General features: G+C 43.6%; 2 protein-coding genes across 4 annotated transcripts in view; one reads left to right on the plus strand and one right to left on the minus strand.

Moving 5' to 3' along the window:
* LOC127352591 (voltage-dependent calcium channel subunit alpha-2/delta-4-like) overlaps window positions 1–18,660 on the minus strand; it is a 68,868-nt gene that overhangs the window by 15,263 nt on the left and 34,945 nt on the right. Inside the window, exons 26-28 of the mRNA XM_051381112.1 lie at window positions 18,410–18,531; window positions 18,249–18,317; window positions 618–679 (exon numbers count right to left, since the gene is read on the minus strand). Coding sequence (XP_051237072.1) covers window positions 618–679; window positions 18,249–18,317; window positions 18,410–18,531 — 253 coding nt within the window. The remainder of the gene's footprint in view (window positions 1–617; window positions 680–18,248; window positions 18,318–18,409; window positions 18,532–18,660) is intronic.
* On the plus strand, window positions 6,614–17,226 carry LOC127352563 (leucine-rich repeat and transmembrane domain-containing protein 2-like). 3 transcript variants are annotated; one of them, XM_051381053.1, is made up of 4 exons: window positions 6,614–7,091; window positions 14,258–14,397; window positions 14,833–15,507; window positions 15,813–17,226. In XM_051381053.1, the coding sequence occupies exons 2-4, from the start codon at window positions 14,352–14,354 to the stop codon at window positions 16,292–16,294; spliced, it is 1,203 nt and encodes a 400-aa protein (XP_051237013.1). In that variant the 5' UTR covers window positions 6,614–7,091; window positions 14,258–14,351; the 3' UTR covers window positions 16,295–17,226. The 3 variants fall into 3 exon arrangements, with proteins under 3 accessions (XP_051237013.1, XP_051237011.1, XP_051237012.1); XM_051381051.1 differs by having other exon boundaries at window positions 6,616–7,091; window positions 14,824–15,507; XM_051381052.1 differs by lacking the exon at window positions 6,614–7,091 and adding an exon at window positions 11,142–11,370 and having other exon boundaries at window positions 14,824–15,507.

The raw sequence follows: 18,660 nt of genomic DNA on the forward strand, positions 1-18,660 counted from the left end.
TTAATCTTAAAGTCTGAGAGACTTAATGAATACAATTAATGGGCTGTGGTCCCTAATGAAGGAAAAGGAAGATTAAAAAAAATGACCTCTGAATCTAGAAGATAATTATGGGATGGTCACAGCGAAATTCTTTTGTTCGTCCTTGGAAACTTTGTGTTGCAGTTAATATGAACTACTGCAGTGTGATAGCTGCGTCTCTTTATACTCCCACAGAACAGGGAGCAATGTGCTAATGTGATCGCCTGCCTCGTTCTGGACTCTCTCAAAGGTCAGCACAGTCGGGGGTTTCACACCAAACCCGCCACAGAGAATAGTTTCAGAAAGTTTATGTAACTCTGAGAATTCAGAGATTCACAGAATTAACTCGTCCTTCATTCATTCGCCGTGACGTTTGTTAAGTTTAATTGAGCTGAACTTTGGGGACAAAACCTGGCAGGAAACAGTGAGAACATCAGAAATAACGTCCCAGCTCAGTTGACCCTTTCTAAGCCCCGCCCCTTTTTGCTCTTTGTTATCAATCAGTGATGGTTAAAGTCTGAGAAATTAAACCAAAAGTCAATAAAATGTCCCCAAAAATGACATCAGTCAACATGTGTGAGAGTGCGTCCTCCGGTCACCTGCTTGGCGATGGCCCAGAACCTCTTTTCCAGCCAATCCAAGGACAACTGCAGCCCGATAGCTAAAAATAGAAAAAACACACACACACACACACACATATGCACGTATTAAAGACAGACACAGGACAAGATGGACTCTGCAGAGACGAACAGTTTGCCGTGTTTGTGGAGAAAGGGACAGGAAATCAATTCGACCCTGGGTTCACCTCTGTCGTGTCCCTCCGCTAATGAAGGGATGTAAACACTGATGAGCCTGATGGTGTGTGCGCTCCCTGCAGACTCGTAATGACACCCTCAGTCCCTCCAATGCAGCTTTATTACTCTGAAGTGAAGTGCACAGCAAGCATTTAGGAAGTAAGGTGAGCAGTTGTGTGCCGGAGGCGTCAAACAATGTGTTTAAACTCACAACCATCTAACTAACCCCGGCACCGAACGACGACCTTTTGTCTTCAGAGCCGTCCATTCGGGGAAGGGAGGTGTTTTATATCATGTTTCCAAAACCAAAAAATAAAGAAGAGCTGAAGTGTAAGGAATGGAATAAACATTACATTTAACGGCTTTAATATACAATACTAATGTTAGCACACCTGGCTTATTACCAGTTATATTCAATATACTTTATTGGCACAAAGACAATGTTTCCAAAGCATTCATTTATTATAGAAAGTTACAATCTATAGTCAAAACTTTGTGATAACTTAGTGACTTAGCATATCATTAACAATCTATATTTTTATGTCGGGTTTACAGGTTGTGTCTGTTTTTCTATAATTAGCATCCAAACAGAGTTTTGTTAGAAAGATATAACGGATTTTACTCGCACTGATGATGTACATTCATTTTAACAATGACCCGCCCTACTCTGACTCTGATTGGCTAACACAGATTTTCTCCCTCTGAACCAACTCAAACCAACGAAGGCAACAAGAATTAGCCAAACCTGTCAAACGATGCACCGTTGACCTTCGTTAATTACATTAATGTCACTATCAGCCCCAGGTGAAGTCGTTTTTTCAGGTATCGGCACTTTACTTAAGTTTACTTTCCCCAACATTTTACTTTCTTCCAACACTCAGACCGGTGCAGATCAAACATTACAGACACAACATGATGAAAATGACGAGAGGGAGACTCGACCATGTTTGAAGTTTCAGTTAAGTTTGAACAGAAACTGCCGGTAAAAACGTCCTTCAGAGAGACCAAGAGAGTACTTTTTTACTTTTACTCGAGTAAACAATCAGTTCTTCTACTTCTACTTGAGTAAAGAATGAGTGTACTTTTGCCACCACAGTTATCAGAGTATGAGTATAAAGAAACACAGGAACAGACTCTCCTTTAAAAGATTTGTTCTCAGAGAGCACTGACAACCTTTCAGCTGTAAAAAATACATTTAACATCAACCTCAAACCTCAAGCCTCCCTTTACGGTCGGACTGTATTCTGGTCGTGCTGCCAACCGATCAGCACATTGTTGGCACACAGAAGTCACAGCCGGAGAAAATGAAAAGCAGCGTCTGCCTGCTGAGACACAAACGTCGGGTCTGATCCAGCGGCCTTGGCAGCGTTAGAGGACCGACGGGGGTCGTTTCCACTCGCACCAACATAATAACTGCAACTGTTTTTGTCACTTCAATAATGAAAACTCTTCTTCACACAGAGAGCTGGACTGCAGCCTCACACACACACAGATGAGTGATACGAGGCGACACATCGAGCCTCTTGTGTACTGGTATTATTGGAAAAGCAGAGCAGCTGTGAAACCTTTTATTTCTGGTTGTTTCTGGCTATTGAGCTTCTTGTTATTGAGCTTTTCACAGACTGCAGATTCTCCTCGGAGGTTGCTGCACAGAAAAAACAACAACTGATCAACTTCTTACTGTCATTGTAAGTAGGTCTGCAATCTAATAGTCGACCTAACCGCTAATCGGTGAGAAGAGTCTCAGTCAGCGCACTTTTCAGTCGGATAGTCGCAGAAAGAACAAGACTAAAGTATCAGCGGATTGTTGCAACACGGACCTTTTCTCTTGTAACACAATATCTACCCCAGACTGAGAGCTCGAAGGACAGGAGGAGGATTGTTTACACTACTATCATAAGAGCTAACATAGGAGAATTAGCATCAGAACCGGAGCCGGGCGAGTGGGCATTCCCAGCGGCTCCGACCAGGACTCTGACTCTGGGGATGAAGACATGGTGGGTTCAGGCAGCGACAGGAGAGGAATGAAACCAGTTAATTAGTCAGTAACTGTTAACGTTATCCATCATCCATCATAAAGATCAGTCCACCAGGATTAGTTTCAGTGAAGTTGGAAGTTATTTAATCTGTGTGATGAACAACCAGACTGTGTGATGTTACACTGTGTTGGAATAAAGGAACTAAATGTCTCCTTGCTGCTTGTTCTGATTCACAATCATTACTGCTGTTAAAACGTAGAGATTTAAATGTTTCTGTCCACTTTGAATGAAGTTACAATATTACGACATGTAAAATGAGTGTTTTTGTCTCTGGAGTCTGGTGGAGAGTGATAGTGATATTACGGCTGTTTGTGGTTAAACTAAAGGTCTATCTCTGTAGGGATCCTTTCCATAATGCTGTCAGACACTGACAATAACAACCTGAGTCTGTCAGTGGCAGAAACTACTTTTACATACTTTTAATGCGTCATTTGTCCCCAAAGATAGCTACATTGCCCATTTCATTTGCTCATCTACGTCAGTAATGAATTATTTATTTTGACCAAGCGTTTGTGGAAAGACTAATAAAGAATTTTTTTTGTGAGTTTTATCTTGTTTCTGTCCAGATTAAAGTGAGTTTTAACTGTGAGGTAAAATTACCAGTTTTATCAATGGAGTCTGGTGGACCGCAAGGAGCTGTTAATTTAATTTTGCACATATAACCTTAAAAGAACAATGTAGATATGTGGACTGCGGTATTTATGCTGAATGTATTCAGAAATCTGTAGTTTGTTTTGATTCAGTACAGACTGATAAAAAGGTCTCGTCTTGTCCCTCTTGTTAATCCATGAAGAGTTCAACCTGCTGTGTAATAATACGTGTTGCCCTTCATGCTGAGGATGGAGAGAAATCCCTGTTTGCACGGTAAAGAGCCATTTAAGAGTTTTGAACTGGGACAAGCTCAGTGCAAAGCCGGAGGGTCGTAGTAAAATGTGACACTGCATTTTGTGTTCAGAGTTGTGACCTCTGAGTCCTTTAAACCTCTTAAGGCATCGCTCTCCTTCATTCTTTTTAAAATAGCCTCTCTGCAGACTCAGTGGTCTGCGGCTTTGCACCACTGTTTGATTTCATTTCTCTCTCTCTCTCTCTTTTTTTAAAATTTCTTTTCCTCCTTTCCTGTCAGCAGCGTCCTTATCGCCGCCCTTCAGCGCTGCAGCTGCACGGTTTCTGCTGCAGTCTGCAGTCTGGACGAGGACGAGTCACAGGACCAAACACACCCGAGACATTTATCCTACTTTTCAACCCAGCATCAATAACTCAGGTGTCTGTCTGTGGACTTCACTGGAGACAATGAGAGAATCTGCAGCTGCATTATTATTCTTTATTCTCTGGTGTTTTCGCTATCGACCAACTTTTCATCCGAGTGTGTGTTGAAATAAAATCTGCAAAACATTAAAATTTTATGGTGCAATTTTCTACCAGCACTGTTTCTCTATGTGCCTTCACAGGTTGCTGATTCATATTTTTATTTCCACCCAACATGTGCTCCTGTTGGATTTTCATACTTCTCACTGTCTCTACTGACTGCAGATGCTGTTTCTGGCCGCCGCTACGGCCAATTTCACCACAGTGATTAATACATTTTCATCTGATCCAGTTTTATCTCGTTAGAAACAAAGCTGTTAGTCTGATGATCTGCCAGTTGTGTTTTTAACGGTGATTAAACAACGCTCATTCTTAGGTTTTTAAAAATGTATACAGAGAAAATGTCCTAATGAATCTGAAAGTAGTTTAATGTCTTGCTGTGAGAACACCAGAGTTTACAGGACTCAAGGTGCTTCTGGTAATAAAAAGTGAGCAAACAAAAAACACACAATGGGTTCAAAAGTACAAGATTCTTCACAGCTATGAAACTGTATGAAAAATAATAATAATAATAATAATAACAACAACAATCTCATGTCTGTGTGTTAAGTACGGAGCTGTAGTCGGGATGTGGTTAGCCTAGCTTAGCATAAAGACTGGAAGCAACGGGAAACCAAAGTTCAAAATTACACTAAAAAAGACACAAGTCTCCTTTACTGGCCTGGTGTCTCAATTAAAAGCCTAATCTGGATTTTATAGAAGTTCTTTGGATGTATAAAACCTCTTAAAACCCACTGGGTCACCTGCTTTACCAAGTGTGGCTAATGTAGCCTGCAGCAGCTCCAAAGCTCTGGTAATATGACTTCAGTGTCATTAAATCTACATTATTAATCCACAAATCAGAATTATAACTCTTAAATTAATTGAATATCTCACAAGTGTTAGTCATCACTGCAAAGGAGCTGATATTCTGTTTAACTATATTATATAATAGCAATGCTGTTTGTTAACTAATGCCAAAAAAAAGGTCATTAAATTGAATGATCTCTCTGTCTCACACAGTTTAATTAACTTCTGTAGACTCTACTGCAACGAAAAACATCTAAAAAAGAATCAAAATCAATACAATTATTTCTAATAGGGGAAATGCTTACATTAGTAAATGAGACAGTCCATTTACAGAGAGACATTCAGGTAATGGATGAATATACAGACAGTTAAAGTGAGAGCAGCATGAAAGGTAAAATCAAGTCAATAATAGTGATGGTTGCAGGTTATTTAGGGACGTTCTGTTTGTCCCTCAGTCACATATTGTGCTTCGGAATAAAATCTGGTTTCTACTTTCATCTCGTTTCCTTGGATTCAGGATGAAAGACAGTGCCAGTTGGCCGGAGCAGCCACATTATTAGACTGGGTGACGTTACTTTGCAATATACTGTAACACAGTGCCGGAGTGGAATTAAAGGACCAGTGTGTAGGAGAAACAACAGTGGGCCTACACACCTTACCTTACCTTTATGATTTGGACTTAAAGCTAAACCTGCATTCTGTCTAACAGCCAGCAGCGGGCTAAAAACAAGTCTGATAGTATTGAGTCTTATGGTGAAGTTGATTTATGAGCTCAGTAAACAGTTTCCTGATGAGTTTCTGGTCTCAGTCTCTAGTTTCAGTCTTCTTCCATACAGCATGATGTTCATTTAGTAACTGATGGTCCCATTTAGAGTAAAACAGACCATAAAGCAGGGTATGCTTTAGGGCGGGGCTACCTTGTGATTGACAGCTCATTCTCAGTGAGTCCGTCCAGCTCAACGCACCAAACTCAGATCAAAGTGTCAAACAGTGCTGATCAGATATGGATCCAGATTCTGTCGTTGACTGTTTCTCTCCTCAAATCTGTTCACAAACACATTTCACTGTTTTCTGTTTAATACCAGATCCTGTGTGAGCAGGAGAGCCGCCATTGTTTCCTGATACGGACGAGTCGAAACTGAGGGCAACCACAAAAACTAACATGGCGACGTCATTGGGTGACGCCACGATAGGGGTAATGACTCGTTATATTTGATACTCGGTTTAGATTGAAACATCTCTGGAAGCTGCAGTGGTGCAGTTATACCACAGGGTGGCAGCAAACATGGTGAGGGTACTTTGGGGTATTTTCTGCTGGAGGCGGAGTCACACACACGCAGCCCCCACCCTAACTTCCTGCGTGCAGTGAGGGGCACAAAATGTCTCATACAGTCATTTTTTTATACTCAAATTGAGGTGTGTGTGTGTGTGTGTGTGTGTGTGTGTGTGTTGCTGCTGCAAAGAAATACTATACAGCCCATTACTGCCTCTCTCTCTCTCATACAAAGGGTATCTCTCTCTCTCTCTCTCTCTCCATCTTCATTCATTCAACGCTCAGCCTGCAGCTGCAACACACTATGCTGTTACTATTTCTGTCAAACTGCTTTAATGCACTTTATACATACACACACACACACACACACACACACACACACACACACACAGGACACACCATTAGCAGCAGCATGTGGCTTCTCTAGCTCTCTCTCTCTCTCTCTCTCTCTCTCTCTCTCTAAAGCACACACAGAAGCTCGCTCGTCCTCAGTCAGCGGGCTGTGTGTGTGTTGGACGGAGCTCTGAGACGATCAGTGAGCAGCAATGTGGATGAAGAGGAGGAAGAGGAGGATGACGAGCGGTGTTTGATCCGGAATAAAACTCTACGAGGGAATTCGAGCTCCTGGCGTTTTAAGTCGAGACCGGTTCCCCTCGAAGACCAGAATTCGGTTTCTGGGACGAATCCAGATTCTGGTTTTTAGGTTGTTGTTTTTTTTTTTTTCTTCAGCTTCTTTTTGTGAACGCTGCAGATGAAGGAGAAGAGTTTCTGTCTTCTTTCTCTGTTTGGAGGCTTAAAGCAGCAGAGCAGATGGTGAGCGGTGTGTGTGTGTGTGTGTGGTGTGTGTGTCTGTTTGTGTGTACACACTATATGGCCAGAAGTAAGTGGACACTCCTGTGCACATACATGTTTCTTTACCCATTCGGGCCTCTAAAGGAAATCTTAATGCTTCAGTGTACTGCAACTACTTTCATTATAAATCAATTCTGGTTATTGTCACGATTATTGGTTTTGTTTATAAAATGTTCATCCCTGTTTCCTCGAGAACAAGATGACGTAAAATCTCTCGTTTTGTCTGAACTATAGTTGAAAAGTTGCTTTAAAAATTACTTTAAAATGATCAAAAGTTACTTTTCTGTCAATCCACTAATTGTTGTATTTAAGATGCTACAGAACAGTTTCCTGTTTCATGACAATGGCACAAAGCTCCATAAAGGAAGTTGTTTTCCCAGTTTGTTGTGGAAGAATCTGACCGGCCCTGATCTCAACCTCATCCAACACTTCTGGGCTCGTCGTTACGATAATAACAACAACGAAATACATCATCTCGTCACGTTCAGTGTTTTAAGACGAGAAAGCTGAAGAGACTTTACGCAGCATCCCTCCAGAATTACAGCAACTTACAGTAGAAGGTCACACAGTCTCACTCGCTCTGGAAACATTTGCAGTCATCTTGTGGTAGAAAATTACAACTGGTCTGCTAATTATCTCAATAATTTTCCACAGTTGTGACATTTGCGTCCCGTGACCCGCCAGTGTTTGGGGTTAACGAGTGACCCTGTTAACTGGCCACTTTCAGCCGGATATGTTAACTAACTGGTGGCTTTACTCACTGAGAATCGACAGTTATGGAGGCGGGAGGAGGGAGAGTGCAGCTCATCAGTACAAGCAGCTACTGAGATGAAAGATTGTACCGTTGACAATGGCTGTAATACCACACAGTGTCTTCAGCTCTGGTTTCCCAGCACAATGAGCACGTTGAATCAGTGGCAGCTGATTGGCTGTTAAGCTCACGAGAACAGTAGGTGAGCTTGACTTTGTTAATTCTTTACCTTCAGGTCTTCTGATCACTCAAATACGCAAATATTTCTCGATTGGAAGCAGTTGCAAACGTACATCCATAGGCCTTTTGTGTATATCTGCAAGTCTTCTGGTTTTCTTCTTTGAAAGACGAATGCAGACTACCGCCACCTGCTGGTATGGAGAGTTATTATAACTTGTTGGTCGTTCGCTGTTCGGCCAACATGCAGGCAACAGTTTTTGTCCCTGCTCGTTCTTAGACGTTGTTTTGGTTTGTCCGGACCTTAACTGGAACACCAACTGTGAGTCAGACCTGATCAACCAACGTCAGTGATGGCAGCCGGACTCGTGAGATCACGCATGAATCTATCTTTCTTTCTTTTGTGGCCACACTTGTAGCGGACCAATCAGCGTCCTTTGAGGAAGTGCTGGCAGCTACAGGGAGAGGGCGCTAGGTGTGACGCAGTGACAAGATGCTCTTCGTTAAACAACAATGGTGGCTGCTAAAGAGGTTAGCGTGGGTGCTGCTAGCATCAGTTATACCAGAACTGGAGAGTCTTTCTTTACTTAACAAAGAGCGGCACTGAAGGTTTTTCTCTTCTTTTGACTTCTTGTGGTTGACTAGGTTATATAGTTCGTTTATCTGATTGGTTGACGTTCGCCTGTGCCGCCATGTTTCTACGGTTCATCCAATCATCTGCCTTCCCTTTTCCAAACTGTTCCCAAAAACGACTTCCCTGCAGCGTGGTGGACATCCTTAAACCAGAGGAGTGGATGCTGGTGGTTTTGGAATAAAACATTCAAACACACTCGTATAGGTGGAATCTTTAGCTGTCCACATACTTTTGGCCATGTTGTGCATAAGTGCATATCTGTGCTTTTAATAGAGTCTAAAAGCATGTAGGAGTGAGCTTGTGTGTGTGCGTTCTGGCGTTCAGTGTTTACTTGCTCTCTGTGGTTTCCTCGCTCATCCCGCCTCAGTGTGGATGCTGCAGTGTGTTTGTGCTCTCGGCCTTTTGGACCAAGCGCTCAGCTGCCTCGTTCTCAGGCTGTTTGGAGGAAAAGTGCAGCCGGGGGGGGGGGCTGCCTGTCAGAGGCCATTAAGCAGCCAGTGGGACGCCACGTTAGAGCCCAGAAAACTGGAGCGATGCACTGCAGATGAAGCAGGGAACATCACATCGGCAGGACTTCAATGACAAAATCCAAACAGCGGAGTTTTAAATCGAGATAATAAGCCACCACTTCTCCACGTACGAAAGTGGCTGTTTTGACAGTTTTTGTAACACAATGTCAACCCTCAAACATTAAATCCCCCGACGGTCTGGAAAGCCATGAAAAAGGTTATAAAAAGCAGATCGCTAGCATTTCTTTGAGGGGATGCTTTGGGGTTGGAGTTACTGATTGCTGCCATCGTCGTCAGTTAGAGGAGCAGTAAAATTAGCTGCTGAGAGTCTGAATTATTTAAGGAAAAGAAAATATAATAAACTTTATGGGGGTTTCCCATTCACTGCCATCCAGGAGTCTGATATCTATAGGTTTTAACAGGTTAAATATAAGACTTTAAAAACCATTATAAATTAAACTGGACATAAACTTACTTTATACAATTAATTAATCCAATAAAAAACCTTTCAAAATCACATTTATGACATTTTAAAAGGCCTAAAATTCCGATTATTCAAATACACCCTCCTATTCCTATAAAATATCCAGTGACCAGACATGTCGTCAGTCATGCTAACTGAACTACACCTTAAATTTGTATAAAGGCAATGTAAGCACGAACACCAGTACGAGCCAACAAAAGAGCTCGACCTATAGACGCTCGAACGACTTCCAGCAGAAGACATAAAAGATCTGCCGCAGAACATCTCGTGTGGGTTTTGCAGCCATCGAGCGTGACAAAAAGCCTGCCAGAAATACCGCCTTGCTCTCATATCTGTTCCTCGTCATGAGTAGCCTCAGTGGTTAAGAGGTTATCAGCTGACATATGAAGCCTGTACTGTGTATTTACTACAGGACTCGTCAAAGTGCTTTAAAAGAAAGTCGCAGCAGCAGATGTGCGATGACGACGCAACATTAAAAATGGAGAGCGAGCGCGTCGGAGGCTCGAGGGGGTTTTTACTGGTCCAATTGGTCCAACATCTGGACTCCCAAACAGGCATCTGTCCCACTCAGGGATTGAAACTATAGTTTTAATCTGTGACCCGTTGCTGCTGCTGTGTGGGCGGTGGTCTAATCTGGTTGATGGCGCTTTTGACAAGCTGCCTCAATGTCTGTTTGCTTCCAAAATCTCCATAAACACCAAGAAACTGAGGACATTTTTCTCTTCAATTTCTGTAACTGTGGAAGTATTTTCTGATACAAAGCGGCGGCCATTGAGGTATCTATGTTTCTGCATCTTAGTTTATGACATGCTGCCAAACTAACATTTGCTAATTAGCAGTAAACACAAAGTACAGCTGAGGTTGATGGGAGATTTTATAAGTTATTCTAAATAAAAGCATCAGCTACGCCCTCAAATAAAATGCACAATACAGTATGATGTATTGAAATCACCCTGATTTCCCTCGGCCTGGGAATATTGGTGGACTGTATTTTACTGATAAACCTGCCGAGTAAAGTTTGAGTTTAGGTGAATGTGACGTCCTCGACCTACACCCGGCAGCCTCTACGCTCTCTGCGGTGTTCTTAAAAGTCACGAGTCCAAAGAAAGAGACGCCAAGTAGTGCAGCGAGGAGGGCACGCTCAAAGAGACGAATCAATGAGGAGAGAGATGGTGAACAGCAGAAAGGCAGCCAGGAGCAACTTCAGCTCTTGATAAACAGAAGATGACATACCAACCCCTACGTTTGTTTTGGTCCTCGGCCTCGCAGCTATACATGAGTGCGTGCAGCGGTGGGTGTGTGGAGTGTTTTGAAGGCGTACGATATTGTACTCCCAAAGTAAAAGTCTCTAAAGGAAGTTGTCACAGTGGACTTTTTATTATTCCGCTCCGTCTGTGGGATTTATGTAAGCAGAGATCGTGTTTTTCCTGTAAATCCGTCCTCCTGTTTCAGGATTCAGTGTCCATCTGTTGTTACAACCATCAGACAGCGAGAGTGGTCGGAGGTCATCTTTTCCATAAGAAACTCTAGTCCACGCTCATCCTCTTACACGCTGCTGTAGTAGACCTAATGTGACAGCTGTCACTCAACGTCGGATCTGAGTTACAGAGCATGTTATTGTAACGCTGCACCCGTACTGGACCTGAAACCAGCCAACAAGTTCTCGTTCTTCAAGGACAACACAGGTTGGTGTCGGCGCCCACGGAACCAACACATATAACAGTCTGATGCTGACTTATAGGAGCATTTTCTGACCATTGTTGCTATAATTGTTTACGTTTGCAGGTCAGGCTCTGACTGATCTCACTCCTTTTTCCTTTTGTCTGCATGTTTTTAAGGTGGAATCATAAAGTTGAAGTACATTTTAGACTCGCTGAGGCAATTTCAAATCGATTTTCCCCTAACTCAACCCTTTCTCATTATGACGACTTACAGAATCTTTTTTTTTCATCACAGTGGTGATTTCCATAACTGCTTCTGAAATTCCTCTTACAGTCTTTTTTTGGTGGCATGTCTCCAGTTTTTGCCCATGTGCCCACGGGTATTTGCACAAGGCACAAAAACTGCCCTTATAGTGCGTTTGGGAGGCGACATGCTTCCAATTTATGATCATTCGGCACACAGATTTGTTTGGTGCATCTTATATTTTCTCTTTAAAGAATATAAGAGAGAGGCTTTAGTCTCTTTGAGAAGAGTCATTATTTACATGACCGCAATTGAAGAGGTCGATTCAGAGAACGTAAAGATCTTTTTAAGCGTTAAAACTCTTTGTGCTGAGAAAAACCTGCAGATACCCGGAGCATCAGTACTTGCTCTACATTATCCTCCTTACATATGCAGAGGATTTACTTGTGATTATCATCTGGGAGCTAATGCTCTGACTTTGCACTTCTATTTCTATTCAGCCTCTGGATGATGTGAAGTGACGTCAGATATTCTATGGGAGCCACATTTGCGTCTCTTCACATGTCCTCCCATTATCTCCCTCCTCTACCCGTATTGTAATTTCTCCTGTTGTGTAATGTCAGTTGTGGCCTGGAGGCACCTTCCCGCCTCACGCGGTCCGCAGCAAAGTGACTGGCATCTTTGTGCCAACTTAACAAAAGAAAGACCTGCAACAAAAGAAAGACCTTGAGGCAGTGTTTCTCTGGCTCTATATAGCAGCCACAGACGGATGATGGAGTGACAGCACTTTTGCAGCTTTATCTCTCGTGCATACTCCCCCCCACCTCCCTCCCTACATATCTGAGTGCCCCAAACTGCCAGAGATATCAACGAGTGAATTAAAAACTAACGAATCATCAAAAAATACAAAACATTTTTCTTGATTGTATGTGTGAAACAATGCTGACGCTGTACTGTATCTGCGGCGTACAGGAGTGGGTGTTCAGGAGATAGAAGTTGGCATCGACTTTTCCTCCGGTGTTGGTGTTGCTGGATGGAAACACTGAGGATTATTTCATTTCATAATGAAGCTCCTTGTGTGTTCTCCCCAAGCGAGGCAGAGAATGAAAAGGATTGAGGACGAAACGCTGTGAATTACGGTGCAACTCCGGCCTGTAATGCCAATATACTGTAGATCAGCTCTGCCAGAGACTAAGCTGTTGATGTTTTTTAATCAGCACACACGAAACACTAACACTTAATCTTCCACATCGAGTTGCACTCTTCATGGCGGCTGAGAGGTTTGAGAGACAGGCTCCTGAGAGGAAAATCGTCAATTTGAATCCCCGGAGCAGATGTGAAGTGCAAAGCGAGTGTGAACGAGTAAATCTTTCATTTGTTAACACCGAGATGAATCAAAGTCAAGCCAGCGTGACAGCTGAAAGAGAGCAAAGTAAATCTAAAACACAGCTCACAAAAGGGATTATCCGTTATCGTACAGTAGTGAAGAGGAGTCAGAGTCAGTAAAGGTTCAGTGTGTAACATTGAGGAGGATCTATCTATTATAAATTTAATATTAAGTTATGTTTTCATTAGTGTTTAATCACCGGAAAATAACAATTGTTGGGTTTTGTTACCTTAGATCGAGATGTTTTTATATACAGACAGGTCTCCTTCAATGGAGGCCGCCATGTTGAACAGCCATGTTTCTACAGTAACCCAGAACGGACATACCAAACACTGATTCTAGATAAGGGCTTTTCATGGTTTTTGCAAGTTTCCCGGCCACTGTAGCTTCTACTTCCCACTTCACAGCCCATACTCACTCCAAGGTCATCAAATACAGACGCAAGCAGTGTTCAGTTAGTTGCAATGTGCATATGTAACTTTCAGAGAGGCTGTTCAGATGTTACATCTTTTGCAAACGCAAACACACTATTTTGAATCGAGTCCATGGCGCAACAAGATGAAGAAACCTCACCATAGGTCATGTGACAAGAATTAACCAATCGCCTCCACAGCACTTGTGGAAAAGGACGTAACAACATCCTGCTTAAAGGTCACAAACTGAAGACTCTTCAGAAATGGAGCAGTAAAGCCACTGCAAGGGGTGCTCGTAATCCATGTATCTTTGTTTTGACTTTTGCCTTGAAGATTTGGTTGCTTAGTAACGACAGGCGTGACAGTGGCACAACCTCTTCAATTGCCGAGTATAAAAGGATAAAAGGCCCGGCTGACGTTTTCTGAACATCTGAACAGCTCCTGAAATTACTGCTAAAGCAAACGGATACATTTCCGACTGCTGCAGCTTCACATTAAAAGTATTTAACTGGCGAAACACAAGTTGACTTTTATTATGAAGTAGTCGTCACAGGAAATGCAAAGTGCTTATCTGTGAGCTTGACGCTGGCTGCCCAGCTAGAGTTGCTGCCACTGTACAGAGACACATGTAGGCCATTAGTACAACAGGATGTGTGATTTAGTTGTAGATCTTAAATATGAAATATATCTGGTAACCAGAGGTTGCTCTACTTTTTTGTGGTTTGGCAGAGTATTAATCTGTTGCGTGGCATTTAGTATGACGTCATTAAATAAATTGAGTTTCTCAGTAACCCCAACTCTGACTGACTACTGTTAACTTCATAACTCTCCTGAAGTAACATCTCTTCTTCTGTCTCCATTTTCCAGGACGTTCTCCTCAGCCGGACGTTGGTGTAAACTAGCAGAGAGCGAAGACAGCCGGATGAGAGCTTAAACCCGGAGCAGAGTCAATGTGACAGAAATGAAGAACCTGGACCGGTATGGACGAAGTCAGCTGGAGAGTCTGGGTGAGTTTGGACGCTTCATCCTTGACACTGTAGACATTTAACTGAGGCTTTTATCCACGTTGAGAGAGATAGGATATATTCTGTAGTTTATATAGTTTGTAATCTGCTTCCATTAATAGACTCCACAGGTGGAAATGAAGCAGACAAGAGGTTCAGCTTTGCTTTCTGTTATTTTCTTCATGGAATAAAAAGGAGTTACCAAAAATATGTTCAACATGGATATTCCCAAAAACAGCACATTCACATTTCCAGTTCTGTATCTTTCTGACTTTTGAGCTCCATGATTCAGAGGTTGGGTTACATGAGACAAACTTCAGTGAACAGAAAGGAGCTCAAGTTCACAGATTAAGTTATAGTCTAATAATTAAGTAGGTTAATGTTTAAAGTTTAAATAATGTCGTTCTGTTTGTTTCTCATGTCTTTGAGTCTGTGCAGCCCTGTCCAGTCTGGTGCTGGTTCTACTGGGACTACTGGGCTCGGTCCACGGCTGTCCTGGTGTCTGCACCTGCTACGGTAACACCACTGACTGCTCTGCTGTCGGCCTTCTCTCTCTGACGCCCATCCTAGCGCTGCTGGACCAGGACTCTCTGATCCTCCGCCTACCCCAGAACAACCTCTCCTCCATGGGCACGACTGAGCTGTCCAACCTCAGCAGCCTGGAGCTCCTGGATCTTTCCCGAAACCACTTTTCCACCCTGCTGCCTGGAGCTTTCTCAAGCCTGAGCAGCCTGCGCTGGCTCAACCTCTCTGCTAACTACCTCGGGGTGCGCCTGGTGACCTCTGACCCCAACAACACCACAGAGGTCCTCCAGGGCTTGAATGGAAGTCAAGGGAGCATTGGGCTGAGCAAGGAGGTTTTTAAGGGTCTGTGGCACCTGCGTAGGCTCGACCTGTCCTCCAATGGCCTCCTGTGGCTGCCCAAGGGCCTACTGGATGCACTTCCGAGACTCGCCTGGCTTTCCTTGGCCAGCAACCGGCTGGTGGCCCTTGACAGAGTCACCTTCGAGCCCCTATTGGGGCTACAGCACCTCCAGCTGGCGGGAAATCCCTGGGAGTGCGACTGCAAGCTGAGGGACTTCAAGCACTGGATGGAGTGGTTGATTTACAGGGGTGAGCAGGTCTCTCCAGATCTCAAATCCTGTGAAGTTTATAGTTTTGGCAGTGGGCTTTCCGTGCTTTAAGGCCGTACCGGAGCGAATCACTTTGTATTTTGAGTCTGTACTTCAAAAGCTGTCTAATCGGAGCAATTAATCTCCGCTATGCAGGATGGATGCATGCTGAGCAAAGACATCTAAGAATATAATGACCTCCATCTCTCTCAATCCTCCCCTGTCTCTCCCTGTTTCTGTCTTCCTCTTTTCCTCCACTTCATCTCTTCCCTCCCTGTCCTTCCCGCTCCTCTGTCTGTTTTATAGATGGGCAGGTAGATGCGATGCAGTGCAGTCTCCCGGGGGATTTGAAGGGCAGGGACATCCGCAGCGTGCCGGCAGAGATGTTCAGCTACTGCCTGCAGAGTCCGACCAAGGAGGGCGCGTCAGGTTACGCAACCCGGCCTCCATGCCCGCCCGGCCGGGTCAGCAGCAACGACGAATGTGTTCGTCAGCGCTACCGACCTGTCAGTGTCCGCCGAGCGCACGGAACGCAAATAGTTGCGGGCGTGATTTGTGGCACAGTGTGCGTCATGATGGTGGTCGCGGCAACTTATGGCTGCGTCTACGCCTCGCTGATGGCCCGGTACCAGAGGGAGATGAAGAACCGAGGCCAGCCTCTGATGGCCGAGTCCGGAGGCGAGACGGACCTTGAGGACGGGCAAATGTCAACACCGACCTCACCGAAGGACTCGCCACCCAAAGAGACCTGCGGCATCGTGCACGGGTATCGAATCAGCAGCTTCTGACCCACCGCTTTTTACTGGTTTTAGATCCTTCCAGGGCGCTCTGGCTGCTTCTGCTCCTCGGATCTCGTCACTGAGGAGACGACGTCTGGAGAGGAAAACCCTGCGGTTCTGTGGTTGTGCTGCTCTGGGCGGGGACTGACTGTACAGCTAATGGACCGGACTAGATTCAGTGAAACTGGAATGCTGCAGCACTTCTTTTAATGTATGGATGCTCTGTGAATTGTTATTCCCTGCGCTGCATCCCTCAGCCAGCTTTTAAACTCCTCTGAAGCTGCTGTTTGGCACTTCTGCACCTCGACTTCCTTTCATCTGTGTTTTTGTTTATTCTTTAGAAATATGAAACTACCTTTTTGTTCAATCTGTTTGGATCCGAGCCCAACAAGCACAAGCTCCAAAAGTACAAATGTGAATCTGTGAAATGTGATATTTCTCCTTTTTCTGCACAAAATTGTCTTTTTCTTCATCAGTTGTGTGTATTTTATGTTATATTTAACACCCCGACTTTGAGAGATAGCTCTTTGTACCTCTGTTGAGGTGAAAGCCCTGTTGAATTCCCTCCAAATAACAGACACTTTAAACCGTGTTAGAGTCCTGCTGCTGTCAGGGAAATGCTGCTTTCAGCTTCATCACTGAGGTAAACTGCATTCAAACAATAGTAGAGCTGTACTGCCACCTAGAGGCCAAGCTTTGAGCTACAGCAGCTTTCAACCCAGCACAAACAAGCTCAAACACACAATTATTCCCAACATAGCAAAGTACGAGATACTGTCTGAAAGCGTGTGTCCTATCAGCCCACATTAACTGTAACTTCCATGTGTTTTATTTATTAATTTAGTCCAAACTGTTTGTGATAAGCACATGAAACATTGTCTAAGAAACAACTCAAGGACTGTTAATCATGCCGGAGATAATAAACTCTATATTTATCTAAATTGTTTTTTTTCTTTGAAACCACATTCATCAAACTACTGACGGAAGCCAGACGAAGCCTATTTTAAACAATCTATATCTACCTTGCTGTCAGACGGCTATCTGACGGGGAACCGAAGACTTTGAATCACATCCAACGTATGCTGTGATTTTCTGTTTGAATCTTTTTCTCCAATATTGTTTAAACTAGCAGACTATCCTCCATCTCATCCATTCTGCTTTTCACTTCCTGCCCTCCATCTCAATTTCATCTGAATCACGTGACAGTATAAATAAAGTACAGAGCCTTAAACCTGCAGTCTATATAACGGCCAGCAGGGGGCAGTTACCATTCAGTCTTATGGGGAAATGAGCCGACTTCTCAGTTGATTTATGAGCTCAGTGAACAGTTTCCTGATGAGTTTCTGGTCTCAGTCTCTAGTTTCAGTCTTCTTCCATACAGCATGATGTTCATTTAGTAACTGATGGTCCCATTTAGAGTAAAACAGACCATAAAGCAGGGTATGCTTTAGGGCGGGGCTACCTTGTGATTGACAGCTCATTCTCAGTGAGTCCGTCCAGCTCAACACACTAAACTCAAACAGTGCTGATCAGATATGGATCCAGATTCTGTTGTTGACTATTTCTCTCCTGAAATCTGTTCACAAACACATTTTACTGTTTACTGTTTAATACCAGATCCTGTGTGAGCAGACAAGTCGCCATTGTTTCCAAACCAAGAGCAGCCAATGAGAGCAGCTCAACTTGCAGTACGTGACCTCGGCTGGCTCCAACAAACTGTCATGGTGACGACCATAACACCAAACTCAAGGCTTTAAAACGCAACTCCACAAACCGATTGGTGCAAACAAGCTGTAACCTACTACAGAATACAGTTTGTGGTCTTCAGTAAATCAACGAGCAAAATCAATAATAAAAAACAGCCACAAAGTTTCCCACAGACGAGATTAATATCACATCAGGTCCACAGTCACATTTTAAAGCCTGAATGTTGTTCTGAATCAGAGCTGCAGCGGTGACTCACCTCCAGCAATCGCCGTCTTTCCTTCAGATGACACCGTCACTGCTGTCGTCGCTATGATGTATTTTACTCCTGTGGAGAGAAAATAAACCTCGGGATCAGCTGATCTGGGACATGTCTCATCAGATAAAAGGACAGAGAGGTGGAAGGCTGACGGCACGGACCTTTGTCGTTGACCGGGTAGTAGTAGAAGCTTCCAGGAGTGTTTTCCACGGCCAGACGGTACCACAGAGGGAAGTGATCGATGGTGTACAGGTTATCTTTATCAACAGGAGTCAGAAACCGTCTGTTGAAGTTCAACAACAACAAGTTATAGGGAGCCAGGTGCATTATTTCCTGTTAGCCAATGAGCATCAACTTGAGTTCATGAAACATAAAGTGCTGGAAAATAATCAGTTTTGATGAGAATTTGTCA

Source organism: Dicentrarchus labrax, unplaced genomic scaffold (assembly GCF_905237075.1).
Source record: "Dicentrarchus labrax unplaced genomic scaffold, dlabrax2021, whole genome shotgun sequence".
Taxonomy (NCBI): Eukaryota; Metazoa; Chordata; class Actinopteri; family Moronidae; genus Dicentrarchus; species Dicentrarchus labrax.